At 37.3% G+C, this 21,299-nt stretch overlaps 1 protein-coding gene across 1 annotated transcript in view; it reads right to left on the bottom strand.

Annotated features, from left to right (window-relative positions):
* TMPRSS15 (transmembrane serine protease 15) overlaps positions 1 to 21,299 on the bottom strand; it is a 120,290-nt gene that overhangs the window by 12,069 nt on the left and 86,922 nt on the right. Inside the window, exons 20-22 of the mRNA XM_053220661.1 lie at positions 12,530 to 12,625; positions 8,012 to 8,061; positions 7,659 to 7,833 (exon numbers count right to left, since the gene is read on the bottom strand). Of these exons, the coding sequence (XP_053076636.1) occupies positions 7,659 to 7,833; positions 8,012 to 8,061; positions 12,530 to 12,625 (321 nt within the window). The remainder of the gene's footprint in view (positions 1 to 7,658; positions 7,834 to 8,011; positions 8,062 to 12,529; positions 12,626 to 21,299) is intronic.

Raw genomic sequence — 21,299 nt, 5'->3', positions numbered from 1 at the left:
AAACTACTAGTGAATAGCTGGAATTAAGCCATTTAAGCCATATTCACAATGAAGTCAAAATTCAGTAACTGCAATTTTAGCAGAGCTAGTGATTTAATTCTTCATAGTTACAAGTGCCTCGTTTAATGTGGCATTTCAACTGTTAGAATCCAAATCACTTACAAATACACAAAGGGCATGAAGTTATTTCAAGTCCGTTTGTTCACCTTTTTACCTGTCTATTCATTATTTTGTTTAAATTAAACAAAGGATCATGTTTGATTAAGTCACAGTTATCAGTAAAGCCAATGAATGCCCAAGCATCCAGGCGACATCCACGGATAACCACACTGCATTAAAATCAGAGATAACTTGCTCACATACTTTATAGCAATAGCCTAACACCCATTTATGGACAACTTATTTTGTGCCAAGGCCAGTGCCCTGTACTTCGCATCAACTCTTTTCATTTTTGCTTCAGTGCTATGGATTTTACAACGAGAACAAACTGGGTACTGACAGTTTACATGGTGGGGCAGAAACTTGAACTGGGGCTGTCTGACCTCAGAGGCTGCATCTGCACCAGCATACTGGGGTGCCTCCAGTGGCCATGGGTAGGGTTCTGTGGGCAGGGTTGAGAACATGAGGGTAGGGTTGGGAGAGAGACAGGATCTGCCACTGAATTATCTGGGCTCAGGTAGGGAGGATGTGTCTGCCCTTAGGGGCTGGTGATAGCTCCTTACGTGCCCAGATGTCGGGGCAGGAGGGTATTATGGTGCTGTAGAGGCCCTGTTTGCTTGTCAAGAGGGCTTTTTGATTCTTCCTGTCTGGGTCAGAGGAATCATCAGTACTGACTGGACTGGTCAAACTGGACACATTGATGTTTTCAGACATTCTGCCTGCACGCACTCCCACCGTACCCTGGGACTCCCCTGCCCACACTGGCCTACTCAAAGACAGGATAGAATGAAATCTCTTTCCTGGTGTCCTATCTCTAAACTTCTTGCTGTATCACATATTTAAACATGTTTCCTAAAGCTCAGCTGGTCATGGTTGTCTCTTGATTAGTATACCTGTTACGGTTGATGGGTAACAGGTAGCTACTCTTTTTTAAGAATTGTGTTTTTTATTAAACATTTAATATATACCTAATATTTACAAAAAATTGATTTTACAATTACCACACCATGTTTCTTACTTTACATTCAATTATATCTACTTATACGCTTTACATTTGGCATTATCATTATATTTTACATAAACAATGTGTAATATTAATATTTCATATCATAAATAATATTAATCATATTAATGGTATCATGTTGAAAAAATAACTATCAAAATCTGCTCAAAAGGTGTATGAGCCCATTACAGAGGTTCAATTTTAAAGTTGCCAGAATGTATTTATTTTCAAAAATGATAGGATTGTCTTCTTAAGTGCTTTCTACATATTTTATCTTCAGCAAAACTTACATGAAAGTTCAGACAGATAATGCAGTTATTCGCTATAGGTTTAACTCAATGATAAAATAATGCAGTTCCGTAGCTAACCTCCCAAATTCTGTTCTTTTTTCTTTTTTTCTTTTGAGAACGAGAGAGAGGGCACAAGTGAGCGAGGGGCAGAGAAACAGAGAGAGAGGGAGAGAGAGAGACAAGAGGGGCTCACCCAAAGCAGGGTGGGAGCTCACCTGATGCAGGACTCAAACTCATGAACCATGAGATCATGACCTGAGGCAAAGTCAGATGCTTAACTGACAAAGCCACCTAGATGCCCCTAACCTCGCAAATTCTTGTCTTTTATAAGTACTATACTCCTTCTGAGAACAATAAATATTAGTTACTGATATGAGGGAGCTTGCAGGCAGCACAAAGCTTAGTAATCACCATTTTGTCTTGTTATTTTAAGGTTTGAAGTAGAAAACCAATCCATGATGTGTGAACTGTGAAAATTAAACATACATGCTTCAAGCTACTGGTCTAATTAAATGCAAGTTACAGCAATATTAATCTGACACATTCTTAATGATTTCTGAAGTTGTTATAGCACTACACAGAAAATAGCCTTTTTTTCATATTTTTATTTCTCCTGTATCTATAGACCGTACTATAGGAAGGAGATACCCCTCCAACTTATCATTTGCATTTCTCCCTCAAGTCTTACTCCACATAGCTTTTCATGTCTATGTGCTTAGCTTCCCCACCACAAGCCCACATCAGCACAAGCACCATTAGAACAACTACATCCTATTGCAATCTTAGTGCCTTCTCTCAGAAGAAAGGCTTGAGAATACAGAAGTTATAGCCAATGGTACTCAATTTTATGTATCACCTGAAGAATTTTGCTAAAAATCTTGATTCCTAATTTCCACTTCCAGAGATTCTAATTTGGAAAGTTGGAGTGGGACTCAAGAATCTGCCCTTTGTTATTACTGTTGGGATAGTGAGCAATACAGAATCCTCCCTGGCTTTTCCATTCATCCAAAGCTAAGACAGAGAAAGAAAGGCCTCAGAAAAATCAGTGTAGATGAGGAAGGGGTACTTATTATGTTTTAAAAACATATTTGTCTGAAAATATCTGCATTCTAGTGAAACAAGAAAAAGCTATAGGACAGAAGACAGGTGCGGATGGAACAGGAAATAGCCCATTGGATAGGCAAGTCCCAATCTGGCACAGACTGAAGAGGGCAGAAGTGAGTACCTTAAGGTAGGGGACGTTGGTTGAATTTCTGCTGCATTTTGCCTGTGCCTGCCTTGTTCAAGCGAAATATGTTTCTTAGTAGCAAAAGAAAGAAAGGCACAGGTTTGGGGGCAACAGAAAGGCATGTATTCTTGACTTCTATAACCTCAAAGACTAGCACACTTCCTGGTGCACAGTAGGTGCTCCTTCGATGCTGCACCAGATGGGAGGACTAGCACTATGCCCACTCTAGGTTGCCATGTGCTGGTGTATAAATAAATTCCCAACTCAGAGTATGGGACTTTCATTGTGGTAAAAAGTAAATATGGTGAGACAGTTATGATAGAGCAAGATGATATGCCGAAAGGAAGAAAAATCAGTGGGAACCTGTAACTCTGAATTGTAATAGTTTTCTGTTCTACCATTAGCAAAGATGGTACTTTAGTCAAGTCCACCCATGGCCAACCCCAATGTTTACCCCCAGCATAGCATTTTAGGTCTCTATTATTATTCTCCACTGAATGGAAAAAAGATTCCCATGAGGATACCCAATTCTATTTTTTAAGGCAAGGAAAAAGTAGAATGCCTCTGAAATATGGTGCTGTCAGAGAGTAAGAAAGTCTTCAAGGAATAGAGCCCAAAGGTCCATCGACTGATGAATGGGTAAAGAAGATGTGGTAGATATATATACAATGGAATATTTCTTAGCCATTGAAAAGAATGAAATGTGATCTAGATGGCATAATGCTAAGTGAAGTAAGTCAGTCAGAGAAAGACAAATACCCTGTGATTTCACCCATATGTGGAATTTAAGAAACAAAACAGATGAGCATAGTGGGGGAAAAAGAGAGGCAAAGCAGAAAACAGACTCAACCATAGAGAACAACCTGAGGGTGGATGGAGGGTAGGTGGATGGGGTATGGGCTAAATGGGTGATGGGCATTAAGGAGGGCACTTGTTGTCATGAGCACTGGGTGTTGTATGTAAGTGATGAATCACTGAATTGTACTCCTGAAACCAATATTACACTGTTTGTTAAATAACGGGAATATAAATAAAAACTTGAGAAAAGAATGTTTTCAAGAATATCAGGGGTAATTTTAAAAGAAAAGAGGAGCTAGATTAAATGGGATAATACTGGTCAGTTTTAGTACTTTAAGTATCATATGGCATCATAGTAATATTGAATAATGATTTATTTCAATAAGGAATGAAATAAATGTATTTGGTCATCTCTAAAGAGCTAAATTAAAGAACGGGAGATTGGCAAGAGGCCTCTCTACGGATAGTTTCATTATTGATGTATGTCAATTTAATAGCTGTGATCCAGAGTATAAATCTATATATACCTGTCCACCCAAGAGGCTGAGTAGTGGTTGCTTCTGGAAGCAGGGATGGTGATTGGGAAGGGGGAATAAGAGAATTCTGCATGTGATGGAAAGTTTCATGTCTTGATAGGAGTGTGGGTTACACAGGCATATGCCTTTTCAAAACTCATCAAATTGTGCACTTAAGATTATGCAGTTGCTCTCTGTCAGTGGGAAAAAACAAGTATTAAACTCTAGGTGGTGAGTTTGCTTAACGGCAGCAGGGTTAGCAATTCTCAAACTACTTGCGTTCTAAGCTTGAACAAATCCATAAATATTTTGTGGATGGTGGGAACAGGTTTCTCATTATTGGAGATGAGCTAGAATGCATCTTGCGGCAATCTATTTTCATTGGAGCTGTCACTTTGAGTTCATATTTATAGGTATATGGCTGTATCTATTGAGAGGGTCTAGGAGCTCGACACACCAGCAGTAGCAAGGAGCACACAAGACCTTGTTTGTAAAACGTAGAAGAAACTAAAATTACCTAAACAGAACTGGGGTTTCTTAGAAAGTTTGATTTGAGGACTAGGGGGGAAGAAGCACAAAATGAACCGGGAACATCTTATTTTGCAGAAAGTAAAGAAATTCTCAAAGAATGGACATACATCAAGGCCAATGCAGGGGCAAGCTTTAAGGGTTTCACCAAATATGAGGACTTTCTATAAAATAACTTGCTGTAATAAAAAATATCAAAGACAAGAAAGACATAAAGATAGCAAGCCTGGCAGAAAGACTATTCCAGATTGAAAAAGATGAAAGAGTTATAGTAACTAAATGCAGTGCATTATCCTGGATTGGTTCTTGGGTGGCAAACAGACAAACAAACCAGGAAGGTTATAAAGGGCATATTTAGGACAGTAGACAAAAATGAACACATATTATAGATCAGATAGTGGTATTGCATTAATGTTAAATGTCCATGACTTTCTGTGATTATGTAGGAAAATATCCTTGTTCTTAGTAAACATACAGAGTAAAGGGGCACAGTGTCTAATACACTATAAAGAGATTCAGAAAATAAATATTTCTCCAGATTGGAGAGAATGAAAGAATATTTCTCCAGATTGGAGAGAAAGATAAGAAAGTTTTCATAGCGTAAAATGTAAGCAATTGATGAATCTCAGTGAAGGTACAAAAGAGTTCTCTGTGCTAGTATTTGCAATTTTTGTTTGTGTTTGAAATTATAGCACTATAAAAAGTTTAGAAAATAAATATGCTGAATGTCTCCTGGGCAAGAATCAGACTCTGGACCTTTTCTGCACAGGAACAGGAGGACAATAAAATTTTTATTGCACATTTATGTAATTCACAGTATGCAAAAGTATTGCATCATCTTACTTTTGTCCTGATAATCACTCTAGGGGGTGGGCATCCTTAGGAACCCCCTGTGGGTGAGGATACCTAAACAGAGATACCAAGTTACATGAAGTCAGTAGCGTAAGTAGGATCAAAATTCTATCCTCTGGTTTAAAGTCAACCTTCCTTTTAAGGTATAGTAAAGTTGGTCCATACTCTCCAAATCTCTGTTTTAAGGTTGGAAAAGAAGACAAATCGGTGACAGAGAAAAAGAACAGGCATAAGGAAGCTTAATGACATCCAGGAACACTGTGGCTGATGGATGGGAATAGGAGTGTGGACTGTGGTAGACAGAGAAGAGCTGTCCAATTAAACCATTTAACCACCTGCAGATTAAAACGCCTGGACCAGGTTTACATTTTTTGGGAAAGAAGAAATAATACAACTGAATGGGTAAGGAGAGCAAAATGCAAGGTTGGTGAGGATGAGTTTGAATTCATCACAATTCTATTACAGTTTACACTTGTTTGCTTGTGTTCCGATTGAAGCTGTGTGAAAAGACATTTTATGTCCTATATAACTAAACATGTGTTTATAGTAGACCAAACTGCTTTTCTATTTCGTCTGAATATTTGTGGTTTAAAAAGCTATGATATTGGTATCATTGACCTACAACAAGTACATCTATAAGGTAGATAAATGAAAGATGCCACTAATATTACTGTAAGCCTGGTTGACATTTAGAAAGCATATGTTCGTAAGAACATCAAACGGACTAATTTACCAAATCCAAGGTTAATATGGGAGGTTGCTAACTTAATAAGACCCATCTCTGTGCAATAAAAAACAATGAATCTGTAGGTAAGGATACCTTTCGCTTGTAAATTGGGATATAGATTACCCACCTGTGGCATCTGAAGGTATAGGTTATGTACAGGTAAAAGTTAAATTCATGTTTAGCAGGGGATGGGAAAATATTGACTGCTATGGACATTTTTTTGTGGTGTGGCTGAAAACAGATTAAAATATTATTATCAAGAGGCAGCAGAGTCACGAAGGTGCAGTTTAGCTATGGGACAGGCTGTAGTTTACTCATCTAGATACAGGGTGTGATGCATAGAATAGAGAGCTTGGATGTAGATGGGCAGTAACTTGGGTAGTCCTTTTGGAGCCCAGGTGATTAGTCCAGCTCTGGCTATGGGTCCTTATTTCAGATTCCTCGGGTTCTGAGTTCAAGTTTGCCCTCACACTGGTCCAATGGGATCAATCCTTTAATACTCTGCCCCCCGCCCCCGTCTCCCAAACAACTATCATAACCTTCTGCATCTGACAATTTGTCTCCAACCATCAAAGAACTTTCACTATCTGGGTTGGTAGGGAGTTAGTCTTTTGATCTGATTATAGCTATATCTTACATTCCTGAGCACACATGCTTCATTTCTCAGAGATTCTGGACACTGGCCACAGAGGCTTATTCTAATGCTCATAACTCAGGCCATTCTCTGGAGGTTCCTTTTACTCAATTAAGGTCAGTAAATTACCTTAGGATCAGGGCTTATGAATCTTCTATGAGGAAGCTACCTTTTACTTGGGCCTAATTCAGAAGTGTCAGAATAAGACTACCTAAGAAGGTGCCTTCTTTCAGGCAGAAGCAGAGAATTAACACGTTCTTGGGCCCAAGAATAGTTCTTTTCTCCTCCTTTTCTCCCCGTCCCTCCACTCTCTCTGTTTTTTTCCTGTGACACTGCTTTGGGAATGGCTGCTTCTAGAAGGAGAAGACAGATCCTAGAATTCAACATGTATTTTGTCATACTACATAACAAAAAAAGAGTTAGATATGGTTGATATTGTTTCTAAGATTCAGTTATGGGTAGCATAAAAATAGATGTGACTTGAGAAGGAAATATTTTTATTCTAAGTCACAACAAAGTCCTTACCCATGAATTTCTAGAACACAGTTTATTAGTCACTTAAGAGCTATTTGAACGTGCTTTTTTTTTTTGATACTGACAATTTCTGATGCTATTGGCCTGATTGAACGATAACCAGCACAATGTATGCATTAAATACGAATTTCATGCCTTTAAAAATGCTTACCTTGTGTAGGTATGAATTTCAATTTTCATGTATGTAGGAAACATAATGAAGAATTGATTTTTAATTTAGCGTTCTCTATGTTTATATATGATTTTAATGGGAAAAATGGTACTATATAATGTCAGAATGGCAGGAACATTTCCCTGAGGGGATGATTTTGTGAGGCTGCAGGAAATGGCATGCAGAGTGTCTGCTGTGGTCATCTCATCTGGGAGAAGCCACTGTGATGTCACACTCACCCATACACACAGTGGGCGGCCGACACCAGCCAGTCGTCGCTGACGAGAGATGCACCGCAGAGCAGTTGGCCGTTGTAATAAAGGGCGACGACCCAGGGCCAGGCTCCTTCTTTGGCATTATTTCCTCCAACAATCTTTGGGCTGACTCGTGGAGTCACTAGTTTTTTCCCACATGCTATTAAAATAAATGAAGACATAAAATAAGTGAATTAAAATAAATCTATTTTATTTTGGTGGATTTCCTTTGCTTAGGAAAATTTAGTGGATCACTACAAAATAGTGATATACTAACTCCATTTGGAATTTTAAATGGAAGGCATGAAGGAAGAAAACATGACAAAATATTTACTTACGTTTTTGGTTACATTGTAACAGAACCAGTGAATCCTGTAAACACTGTTTGCTGTAATAGAAGAACAATTATATTTCAGAAAGTGTGCACCTAACATTTTAAAACAAAGTATAGTGTATCTATTTTAATCTTATTATCTTATTTTTTTAGTAGAATTAACCTTCAGATGTAAGTAGGTTATATGAAATGTGGGGACGCTGACACGCACAGCAGGAAAATCCTCAGTTTAGAGTCAAATAGAACGGAGTTTGAGCCCTTAACTCTCTACCACTTACATTTTGTGATTTTGGATACGTTGTTTAGTGTCCCTGGGATTCAGTTTTGTCATCCATAAAATGGGAGCAATAGTAGTTACTTTGTTGGAGTTTTGTGAGAAGTTAAATAAACTGGAGTTATTGTGCCATACACACAATGAACATTCAATAAATGATAGTTATTGTTAGTTTGCTTGAACCAACCTTGGATATCATCATTCTATAATACAGAACATGTCTCAGTATTGCTAATCAGGCAAATATAAATGCCTCGCATTTTGTGTGAGGCTGCGTACCTCATTCAGAAAATTCACTGATTGATGAATCACAGGCCCTGCTTTCAAGGGAGATAAACATATAAACAGCAAAATATAAGATGAAGTATAGGCATAAATAATTTAAAAACTCACTACCTGTTTAAATACTTGGATACCAACTTTTTTCAAAGCCAAGAATTCTATGTTAAACAAAAATTTAAACAAAGGAAGAGTTAAAAAAATGTGTTATACTTATTGACCACTAGAGATCAGTATAATACAAGGAATTAAAGTACTTTCCCACACTGTTTCCTGATTCTGCCAGGGCAGATACTGGTCACATTGAAACAAGCACATACACACATATATAACTTTAATAATTTCTATTTATATATTTAGTTACATATGTTGTGCATATTACTTAGGTGTTTGAAATTTCAGGTAAAAACAAAACAAAAACACAAAGCAAGACCCAAGATTTGTATGCGATCACAAGTACAATCAAAGCAATTCAGTGTTTCTGGAACATACATGATAAGGCTTATTTGAAAGCACGTGCATTCATACTGTCCAATTGACATATCACTTAGAATAGAAGGTAACTTCAATTGAAATAAAAGAAAATATACTTATATTTTATTAATAAGCAACGTGGATGTGATGTGGGAAACCAAGGCAGAAGGAAATGGTAGATAAAATAAATTTCCTTATAACCTGCAGCCTATTGACAAATGCTTGAGGCAGGGGAGGACAACATTTCTCCAGGAACTCCCTAATATCTTAATGTTAATGCTTTGCTAGAGACTGACAACAGCTAGGCCTCCATATAAAAGTCCTTTTGGAAACTCCTCATTGCCTTTACTTCCCCCAGCTCCCAAGTATATAATCAGTCACCCTTCACAATCCTGGGGAAGCTCTTCCTGCCCATGGGTCCTGTCCCCATCTTTTTATAAAATTACTGTTTTGCCCCAAAGAAGGTCTTAAGAATTTTTTCTTGGTCGTGGGCTCCGAACCACACCCCCCCCCCCAAATCCACAACCACATCACACGCATGTATATCCATCTAAATATGGGTATATCAATATATAGTCATAATGAACTCCCCTTCTATTATATACTCATCGTTGGGAGAAAAGCAGTTTCTAGAATGCTTTCCAACATACTTTCAAGTTCATCCGAACTCTTTCTCTATCTATAGTACTCATCAGTGAAAATCCATATTCAAAATGGTTCAGCATTCTTAGATATTAAAAGATGCCTAATACTTGTGGTATGGACAAAACTGATGAAATTCTTTTTAGCAAGCATAGAAAAGCTTAAATAAACTTTTAAAATAAAAAGTAACTATTAAATTAACCAGAAAATGGACCTGAACTTTGCCCCTCATTCTCCATGCATTTCAGCCAGTCAAACTTTTCATGCATAAACACACACATGCAGTTTCTCAGTGTAGAGGAATAAATGCCTTAGTCTCTGGTCAGAATGAGCAGTGACTCCACACTTTGCCCAGGTATATTTAGAGAGATTGGAGGGAAACAGAATTATTGTCCCGGACTTTGGTCCTGGAATCAGAGCTAGGTCAGCCCTCTGGACAGGAAGAAAGACAAGGGCAGGATCCTATGTCTTTCTCTCAGCCCCATTAGTTGAGGGGCTATTGTGATATAAATGGATGGGTTTATATCTATTGTATTGACAAAATAAATGTTTCTCTCCCATATATGCCCATCAACATGGTCTTTTTTCTCGTTGATTGGCTATGTTTTCTCTTTCTTTCTCCTTTCTAGAACTGCTATTTATTTTTTTCTTTTTAGTTTTTTTTTTCTTTTTTTTATTATTTGAGAGAGAGAGAGAGAGAGGGAGAGAGAGAGAAAGAGAAAGAGAGAGAACAGGGAAGGGGCAGAGAGAGGAAGACAGAGGCTCTAAAGCTGGCTCTGCTCTGTCAGCACAGAGCCCAACCTGGGACTAGAACCCACAAACTCAAAATCATGACCTGAGCCAAAGTCAGAGGCTCAACAAACTGAGGCACCCAAGCTCCCCTTCCAGAATTGTTATTTAAAGTGAGCTGTTGCCTTTGGCAATTTAGAAGATTGCAAGGTAGAGTGGAAAATAGAGGAACGTGGGGTTGCCTATGGATTTGTGAGCACGTCCAGGTCATGCTTTAGTTTCCTAGGCCTTAGAGTAGAGTAATACTAAGCATATATATGATAACATAAGCATACGTACAATAACATAGCATATGTACAATAACATAGCACGCATACAATAACATAAGCATACACACAATAGGGACATCAATGATACTGTCATTTTGTTGATAAGCATGGAATAACAGACTTCTGCTCTGAAACATGCACATAATTGAGATGAATTTTTAAAAATATTTTTTCCTTTGTTCTTTTTCTTATCCTTAAAGTCTATAAGATATAAACAAAAGAAAGTTTCGGTGTACAAATTGCTTTTGATCTACAATGCTAATGTAAATTTAAACATGCTTATAGAAGGAAATCTAGAAATCTGCTTTCTCATTTGAAAATGCTTTGCTTCACCCCTTATGAGACTAATAATATCAGTCAAGGCCCAGCAAACATTCATATAAAACATTCAATTGCAAAGTCCTTGGTACTGAAAATACTCCTTTATCAATTTGTTTTACTGGTTGAGCTCACAGATATAACGTTTCATGAATAGCTGAATAATTACATAATTTCATTTTTTACCATTAAGTATGTTATACAAAAAACCCTGCAAGCTAATGTACCAGCAATGGCATCTTAAATCTTTGTCTGTAGTTTTGGCTTCTTCTTCTTCTTTTTTTTTTTTTAATTTTTTTTTTCAACGTTTATTTATTTTTGGGACAGAGAGAGACAGAGCATGAACGGGGGAGGGGCAGAGAGAGAGGGAGTCACAGAATCGGGAACAGGCTCCAGGCTCTGAGCCATCAGCCCAGAGCCCGACGCGGGGCTCGAACTCATGATCGCGAGATCGTGACCTGGCTGAAGTCGGGCGCTTAACTGACTGCGCCACCCAGGCGCCCCAGTTATGGCTTCTTCTTGAAGTTACTATCTTCCTACCTGCAGCTGGTCTTTCAGGGAACTTTAAAATTCAAAAGCCAATCTCAACCAAAAAAAATATCATGAATGCCCAAACAGGAGAAATGACATAATTTAATATAAAATAGACGTTTGAATACAGGAAGGAGGTTGCTTTTTAAACAGTAGTAAAAATTATAAAAATGAACCTAATTTAAAACTTTTTTTAATGTTTATTTATTTTTGAGACAGAAAGAGAGAGAGACAGAGAAAAAGAGAGAGAGAGAGAATGAGCAGGGAAGGGGCAGACAGACAGACAGACAGACAGAATCCAAGTGGGATTCAGGCTCCAAGCTGAGAGCATAGAGACTGACAGGGGGCTCAAACCCACAGACTGCGAGATCATGACCTGAGCTGAAGTCGGATGCTTAAGCTACTGAGCCATCCAGGAGCCCCAAAATAACCTAATTTTAAAGAGCATAAGAGAATATGCAGGCGAAACTAGAAGTGTAGACTCCTTCCCTCAATATTCATGTTCTATTTGCTAAATACCATGACTTTCGCCCCTCTCTTCTCTTTTCTTGATAACTAATTTGTGTCACCCTTTTTAGTCTGACTAACATTGGACCAATTTATCCCAACTCTCAGAATTTTTTTCTTTGGGATTTACTTGTTAATGAATTTGAAGGTAAGGATAGAAAGGGTATAGAAGTAAACTTATTGAATCTCTGTCTATGTGCTGCACAATTTTATATGCAATATCTCATTTGACTGCCTTACCATATACATGAGGGTTAGATAATGTTATCAAGTAGGATCAGTTAGGTAGTATTTGAGATTACCTGAATAATACAAAAATTAAATAACTTTTAAGATTATATGGCTAGTATGTGGTGGCATTAAAATCTGATTAGTTTTAAAATCTATCTTCTTTCCAGTCCATGTACAAATTAGTCCAAGAACAGATTTTGGGACCCACCTTGGTGTTAGTATTAAGCTGCCATTAGGGGCTGTGTTTAATTTTACAAATGGTCCACTTCCAGTAGAGAAGATTGGCATCGATGAGTTTCCACTCCTAGGGAAAAACACATAGAGACAAAACAAAAACACAAAGAACCAAAACCTTAATTTATAGTTATTTATTGCTGTGGACATTGAAAGAAATGATGGGATTCCATACAAAAAAAAAGATGAACATTTTAATATAACATTTCAAAAGTTTTGCTGTCTAAAAGATGGTACAGATCAGAATCATCCATAATAACATAAAACGTAATTTAAGTTTTTGTGTAATCCCTCTAGTTCTTGTTTTCATGCTCATATATTATTTAACAAAGTTAAAATTCAGTGCATGCATCACTTGAGTATCTGATTTTTTCATTTGACTCTTCTATGTTCAATAAATTCCATAATGATCAATTTTAATAACAACCTCATAGAATTGCTGCACCATAATTTATTAAACTTTTTTCCTGTTGAGTGTAATCCATCTTTTAAAAAATGCATGTTGCCTGAGAACAACCTAGAAAAAGAATGTCTTCAGTGTTTACTTTTCCAAATGTTGCTTTGTTCTCGGTATCTCATTCAATTTAAAGTCTAACAAGCCCTAATTTAAAGCCAGAAGCTATGTGACTGCTCTAAAAAGGGAGTCTGTAGCCTGGCCCTCTAACTCTAAACTCATGGGCCAGCATGAGATGGAGAAAGAGACATTCTGCATGTAACAAAAGACATTAAATTTCTAGTCTTTCTTATCCCTGAAAACATGTTATATCCACACTCTCCACTGTGAAACTTAACTGAAGATTTCTCTCAATCATCCTGACCCTCTTCCGTAGGTTTAGCTGGAAACATTTAGCTTCTTACTTCCTAATCTTTTTTTCCTGCCTTTTATTTATTCCAGATTTTAATCCTCATATAAAAATATGCATTTTGATTGGAAACATCCTGATTCCTGCTAACTTCTGCCGGTTGGCAAGGAGAGGATGCAGTTCTTATCTTTTGGAATAACATGAAGTTTCCACCAACTGCATCTTCAAAAGAAGGCCCAATGTCTTGCCTAGACAGTCCCCAACACTGGCCCTTTTCTGTCTGTGTGTAGGGAATTTCCAAGGGAACACCCATGACTGTTGTGATCAATAAGAAGAAAAGAGGTTGAGAGTGTTTCCTGTCTCTTTCAGATGGGACAGCATCTTAAAAAAAACTGAAAGTGTTTGTTTTGTACCTTTCATCCACTGAACAGAGAACTGGAACAATGGAGCCTGTATTTAATGTCCCAGAATTCAGCATGTTGCACTTTAACTTTATAAACAGATAAAAGTAACTCTAGCACACAAATCAATCACTATTCATTTAATAATACCCGAAATGAATTTGCCAAAGGGAGAATACGTGCTGTTACTGTTATTGTTAAAGATTAAGATACTCCCTCTAGAGAAAAAGAAGCATCATCTTATTTAAGTATTTATGTAAAATGTATTTGTTATAGTTCAGAAAAACCGAATAGGCATAAGGACTTCACCACAGGCAGGGGTGTAGAGGTCAGAAATGCTCTGCTCAGGAAGGACAATAATGCAGAAACATTATATTTAATGACTCCCATATTTAGGGAAGACAGAGTGTGCATTAAAACAGATCTTAGAGGACTTTGAATTTACCATTGTTGCAGCTTTTGGTAGAATTCATCACACCAGTCTTGGCTTTTCAGACTATCAAGGAATACCTATCCAATTTGAAGAGGCTCTCATGGAGTTGACTTTGCTTGAGGCTTCAGAAACATCCTTAGTATTGGTTGATTGTGCTCATCTTTGCTGCAAGGGTGGGTCTTAGTTACTCTCTGTTCTCTCTTTTAGACTCTCTCTTTTATTGTTTTTGGTCATATTGCCAGTGTCCTTATTCTGCTGAATTCCTACATGTGTTGGACATTCTTCTAGGTAGTTTTATATGTTCCTGACTCTCCATGACCAAGGATTTCCAAAGTATGTTCTCCAGGCAAGCAGCAGAGAATATATTAGAAATGCAAATTGCCTAGCTCCACTCCAGACCTACCGACACAGAAACTCTGGAAGTAGGGTCCAGCCATCTATGTGTTAACATACCCTTCAGGTGATTTTGACACTTGGAAGTCAGGGACGCCCTGTCAAAGCCAAATATAATATCTATTTTTATTTGTTCAGGGGGTCTGCTTTTTAGCTTCTGAAATGATTTCTTGTTATTTGATAGGCAATTCATTTTAAGGCACTGATAAAGTTAATTTGTATTTCAGGACCCACAAAATGGAGCCCACTGCAGTGGCCCAGTCCACTTCACAAATCTAAACCTGTCAGCCCACACTGAGGAATGGCCTCATTGTCAAGAAACCCTAATATACACCAATCACAATCTTCCAACTCGGCTTCTGCTGGCTTACTTTACCCTAAAATAAGACCTGCTAGGGTTAACAGGAAATCCTGATCTCCTAGCCAGTCATGCCCCATTGCCTCTTCTAACAGTCCATAAAACTCTCTCTTCCCCAGATCACTCAGGAAGTCTGCTCTACTGCTTGTAAGACACTGCACTCCTGCAATCAGTGGATCGTTTTCCCTTCAATAAAGGACATCAAACTCAATACTAAATTGTTTTAGTTTTGCCATTTGACCATATTCATAACTATGTGGGGGAACATCCTCAAGGGTAATTCATTAAAAATACATCTCAGAGACGTGGGTTTAACACTTTTTCCATTTTTTCTACCTGTTTTTCTTCCATCCCTTAACTATCTCTCTCTCTCTCTTTTTTTAATTAAGTAAGCTGTACAAGCCACTCAAGAGTTGCATGTAATCTTAACGACCGAGCTAGCCAGGTGCCCCGACTAGCTCTTTTAATACAGACCCCGAGAAGGTGCATTAGTATCTCTGGAACTTCAAAACAAAATTTGGACGTAATTCTTTTTCTTTTTTTTTTCCTTTTTTTAAAATTCGGACATAATTAAAGTGAAAAAGTATTGAGGTGTTATTTATAAATCAGTTTTTTTTAAATCTAGTGTCTATTTATTACACATTTACAACTGGCATTAAACTGTGATGGGATTGGCAGGTAAAATTTTAAGCCTATTCTAGGAGAAAAAAAAGACTAGAGGCAAAGCTTTAAAGAATATCTAGTGAATGCCAATTCTTCTACTCTTGGAGTCTCAAATGCAGTCCCACAGTGATGTTTTCACTATCTGGCAGAGGAAAAAATAAAGATTATGCGTGCATATTGAAAATAAAAAAACAGACACAGTTTATATTCTGAGATCGTCTTTATATTTTCACTCTCAAAGTTACTAGAGGAAACAGACTGCAATTAATACTACAGACATATTGTTTGGAATACAGAATATAGAATAGAATATATTAAATGCTATATATAGTATATACAGATATATAGTATATAATGCTATATATAGTAAATGTAGTCTATATAGTATATAGAATATATTACAAGCTATAATATAAAATAATTAAAATGCTCTTTTGGAAAAGAATTATAAAGTATTCACAGAATTAATTTTTTGTCGCTCATACTGATGTCAGCAGCCCGGAAGTGCTATATAGAGGCTATCCGTTCATACAACTTTCCAGGTGTCATTCCTGGATGTTAGAATTCGGAATTTAATTTGAGAGTGACTACTTGTGTTTCAAATCCTGCCACATTCAACTGAACCTTTTCCGGACTGAACACAATTTATTCCAGCTTGTATTCACAGTACACAGAAGATAAACCGCAGAGAAGGCTTACAACAAACCATTTATAATTTTAAGAAATGATGGAGATAATAAAAATATATTAATAATGTTCTTGGCAAAATAACAGGCTAGCAAGCTTTTATTATCACATTTATTTTCGAAAAGCAAAATCTCATAACAACGAAAAATTGAATTGTTGAGAGAGAATAAATTATATTAAGTTCTGCAGTTAAGGCATGTCACTGAGTCTCTCCCTGCCTCGGTTTCCTTTTCTTGCAACAAAACTAGCTGTTAATTTTTAGAGAGGAACTCTGGCAAGATTATGACTGGGGTTTGCATTTTTTAAATCCTGAACATTTTAGCTCTGCAGATTTAGATAACTCTACCCACACATTTGCACAGCTGTCTGAAATCTGTACAAATTTGGTATCACATAGAAACATGCCCATATAGCATTACCTTGTTGACATGCTAATGCCTCCTGACTACGTATTTCTAAACCTTTATTACCATTTTTATAGGTTATGCATCCTGAAAGGGCTCCCCTGGCTTCAGGAAAACCTTATTCTATGTGAGAAAAGAAGCATATAAATGCAACCCACCATCATTATTTTTAAGGTCATATATGGAGTATAAAAATATACTCGGAGATGAATTCTAGGGAGAAAAGGAAGGATATCCTGGGGCATCTCGTACAGTATTAAATCTTCTGTGTCTCTTCTCAGGCCTGCTTGGGTTTCCTCTCTTTTGTCTTGTTCCTCAGACTGTATTTGCTGTGATAAGAATTCCTCCCTGAAGCAGAAGCTTAGGTAGGGATGTTTGAAGCTTTTGGACACACTAAAGCTAGAAAGAATAATAACAAATGTTGCAAATACTGCAGCCAGGCACTGTAGCTCATTTCACACCCCAAAAGGTTTAAGTAATGAATGGAGCCAGGTGGGATTAGTTTGAAAAGGGTTTTAGAGACGGATGGACCTTCTTTTTTTCAGATTGGAGGGAAAGAAGGGGATTGATTTGGCAGGGCAGAAGGTGAGGTGAGCACTTTAATAGGCAGGGGAAGGGCGAATGAAAGGAGTTTGAGGCAAAGGATGGCAAAGCATCCTACTAGAAAAGTCAGGACATACAGGCGGTTAGGTAAATAGCGTGGCTGAACTGGACACACTTCAACTACAATTGCTTATTTCTTATCACTTTATAGTAACACATGTAGGCACTTCCCTAGAACTATGGTAGCTCTTAGCAAACAGGTAACCTGAATTATTTTTAGATTTTCTGACCTCGACTCCTAACATTTTGTGGTATGCAGAAGGAAAAAAATGCCACTAGGAAAAATTATCTTCACCTAATCAATTTCCTCCTCTGTGCAAGCTGCTGTATTAAGAACAAGAGAGAAATTGATGGGTCAGCCTGGTAGCTGTTCTACATTATCCTACAAATGTAACGGTATTAGAAAGGAAACAAGGTCCCCGCATTTTGTACATCAAATGCGGCTGAGAGAAATAATACTTAGAGGAGATTGTCAGAGACAGGATCCTCATGGTTAACATCTTGGAGAATGTGGTCTTACCCCTTTGTAGTAAATCCTTGACTCATTCCTAACTTTATTTTCTTAGGTGCCATTGGAGTTCATTTATTTTTCAGGAAGAAGAGTATGACATTCACCTCTACATTTACTATGAAGTTTTCTCTGTGCACATATTTTTTCAAAGCATTACTACCTTATAAGGACATGCATGCAAACTTTCCTTTAGAATTTAATGTCAGGAGAAATGTGTCTTCTCTATGGAACTGGTAGTATTTATCTTATCTCATAATTAAAGTGATGCCCTTATTGATGTTTTCCTTTTTTTTTTATAGATTTATTGATGTTTTCCTTTTTTTTTTTTTACAGATTTGCCTCCTTATTTCTTCAGACCTTATTTTCATTTACTATTCTATTAATGTTACTATACATACTCTGTTACAAATCACCTCAGATTGTTTTGAAAAGGTAAGGGTATAAAGAAAAAAAGAGAATGGAAGGCAATAAAGGAGAAAAGAAGGAAGGGAATAGGAAAGTGAGAAAGGAAGCAAAAAATAAGGAAGAATGAAAATAAGGACAGGAGGGAGAAGGAAAAAATATTTCTATTTTTAAAAATTTTTAAATGTTTATTTATTTTTGAGAGAGAGAGAGAGAATGAACGAGGGAGGGGCAGAGAGAGAGGGAGACACAGATCTGAAGCAGACTCCAGGCTCCGAGCTGTCAGCACATAGCCTGACGTGGGGCTCAAACCCACGAACTATATCATGACCTGACCCGAAGTTGGATGCTTAACTGACTGAACCACCCAAGTGTCCATCTCATCCATTTTTTAAGTTTATTTATTTATTTTTGAGAGAGACAGAGAGGCAGAGAGGGCAAGTGGGGGAGGGGCAGAGAGAGAGGGAGAGAATCCTGCTCTGTTGTCCGTGATAAGAAGTTTGTAGGTAGGAAGGAAATAATTACATACTAACTTTTACTAATCTTTAATTGAAGTTTAGTATTTCCTTCTTATATAAATGTAAGTGACTAATTGCCACACTGATAGCAACACCTATAATTTTGTCACCAAAACGAACATTGCAGTTGCTGCGTACACCTAAAAATATCATTTATGCTAATTTTTTATCCTACAATAATCATTAGAACCACCAGCATATCTTATTGAATACTCCATAAAGAAATACATATTACCATATCACATTTATAACATTTTGGTAATTATTTTTCAAGGTGGTTAGTTTCCTTTCTAATCACGTGTATTTTATTTTATTGCACTTAAATATATGAATCTAAGAAGAGGTTGGTAAGTTTCAGCAGACCACCAAAAGTGTTCATGACACACAAAAGAAGGTTATGAAAGCCCTCCCTAGAGTGCGGTTCTCAAACTTGGCATCAGAATCACCTGAAGGCCTGGTTCAAACACAGACTGCCGACACTACTCTGGACTTGCCTCTGGGTAGGACTCAGGTGGGGCTCCAGAATTTGCATTTCCGCGCTTGCATCCCAGGCTTTGCAGATGCTGCTAGTTTGATCTTAAAAACACACACGTGAAAGCCATGGACCTAAACCCTCCTGATTCCAAACATCTGGGAAAAAGACCAGGTGATTCTAACGTATAGCCAGGTTTGAGAGCTGCTGAGCCAGCCCTTGGATTACAAGTCACTGGTATGCTTGCTTTCAGTCCCTCGCCCATAGCAGACAGAATTTCCTAACCACTGTGATTTTCATAACCTAGTAATATGAATCTTGGAAAGTTGTAAATTTACTATGCATTGCTATAATTATTTTCTCTTTACCTATTTTTAGTTAATTCATTTCTAGTTTGAAATAGGAAGAACAGGGGCACCTGGGTGGCTCAGTCGGTTGAGCGTCTGACTTCAGCCAGGTCATGCTCTCATGGTTCTTGAGTTCGAGACCCGCGTCGGCCTCTGTGCTGACAGCCTGGAGTCTGTTTCAGATTCTAGGTCTCCTTCTCTCTCTCCCCATTCCCCACTTACGCTCTGTCTCTCTCTCTCAAAAAAAAGAATAAACATTAAAAAAAACAAAATAGGAAGAATATGAGAGTTACAGTTTGTATATCAGGCAAATGATGAACTTTTTAGGTTGGTCAATTAAACTAAGTAAAATAATTTTTTTCCCACCATCTTTCCCATAACCTGCCCTCCCCCTACCATCCCACCTAGGAAAATAGATAAGAATACCTTTGGTGTTGAATTTGCAAATTAAAAATAACAGAAAATAGTATTTAATTATTTCTGTATAAAGTTAGCAAATAAAAAGGAAATCATTTAAAGTAGAAAGTAGTAGTTACATTTTTTCTACTGATTCCCATATCTTATCTTTATTGTTGTTTTATGTTAAGGCTTTTTCCACGTAGTTGAAAATTTGAGGACAATGACTGGAAATACGGGCAAGAACAGGAATATTTTTTGCCTATCAATTTTTAAAACTAATATGAAACACTGGTTCTATATTTTCTATGTTTCAGTTTTCTAAGACCCAGTGTTAAATTGTGGATACAAATTTGTGGTGGTACTTACACAGGATATTAAATCATTATGCTCCGTTTATTTGGAAGGCTTATTAAAACAATATTCCCTCCCCATCCCACCCCCAACATTTTCAAAACCCCTCTGAAATGGAAGACCTTGCGATAATTCCATTTCTTATTTTGGATTTGAGAATGAGAGGCTCAACATGAGGTTTCTGACATTTGAATTGAGGGCATCTTGCACAGGACTATTGTGGGATTTAAAAATTACCAGCAACTCCTCACAAGCAGGCTAAGAGGGGTATGTATAACCACCTCTATTTTAAGACATTAGCCTTTCCTAAATTCTGCAAAGCTGCACAGACCTGATGACTTCTAGTTTTTAATGGCTTAGTGGGGCAAGTCAACCACATAGTTCATTTATTGGGTTAGTAATGAGGTAGTGTGCTTTCCTAGGAAATGTTTTAAAAATCAATAAAGTTTCTTTAACATTTATTCTTTCATCAGTGTAAAATGTTTTCTTTCATACTTTGATCAGAGACATGAAAGTGTTATTTAAAGTACTTTTTTACTTACACATGCTATAAATGGCAGGGAATGAAAATGCTTCATTTAAAAGAAGGAAGGTTGATGAAATCCACCTCATATGATTTACTAGAATCTTTGGGGAATTGCATTTTGTACCCTATCTGCATAAATAATCTTGAGAGACCACAGTGCTTTTTTAATAAATTGACTCCTAAATTACTTTCCACTGTACCAAACACATCATTTTAAAGTCACTAAGTTTTCTTTCGGGTACCATGCGCCAGTCTAGACACATTCTCATTAAGGCTATAACTTTCGTTCAATTACTAGGGCACTGTGGAGACTATTTAATAAGTGCAGGCCCAAAGATTAAAGTCTTTGAAGAGATTACCTGACTCATTTCTGAAGAAAGCAAGTGCCTGACCTTCATCAAAAATATTGTATCTAAGGCAATGGGATGTACTATTTGCTTTATACACACTAAAAAGTCTAGTTCTTTGTCCCT

The sequence above is a fragment of the Acinonyx jubatus genome, chromosome C2 (genome assembly GCF_027475565.1).
Source record: "Acinonyx jubatus isolate Ajub_Pintada_27869175 chromosome C2, VMU_Ajub_asm_v1.0, whole genome shotgun sequence".
Classification (NCBI taxonomy): domain Eukaryota; kingdom Metazoa; phylum Chordata; class Mammalia; order Carnivora; family Felidae; genus Acinonyx; species Acinonyx jubatus.
Note: the sequence above shows the minus strand (reverse complement) of the source record. Positions and strands in the feature narration are given on the sequence as shown.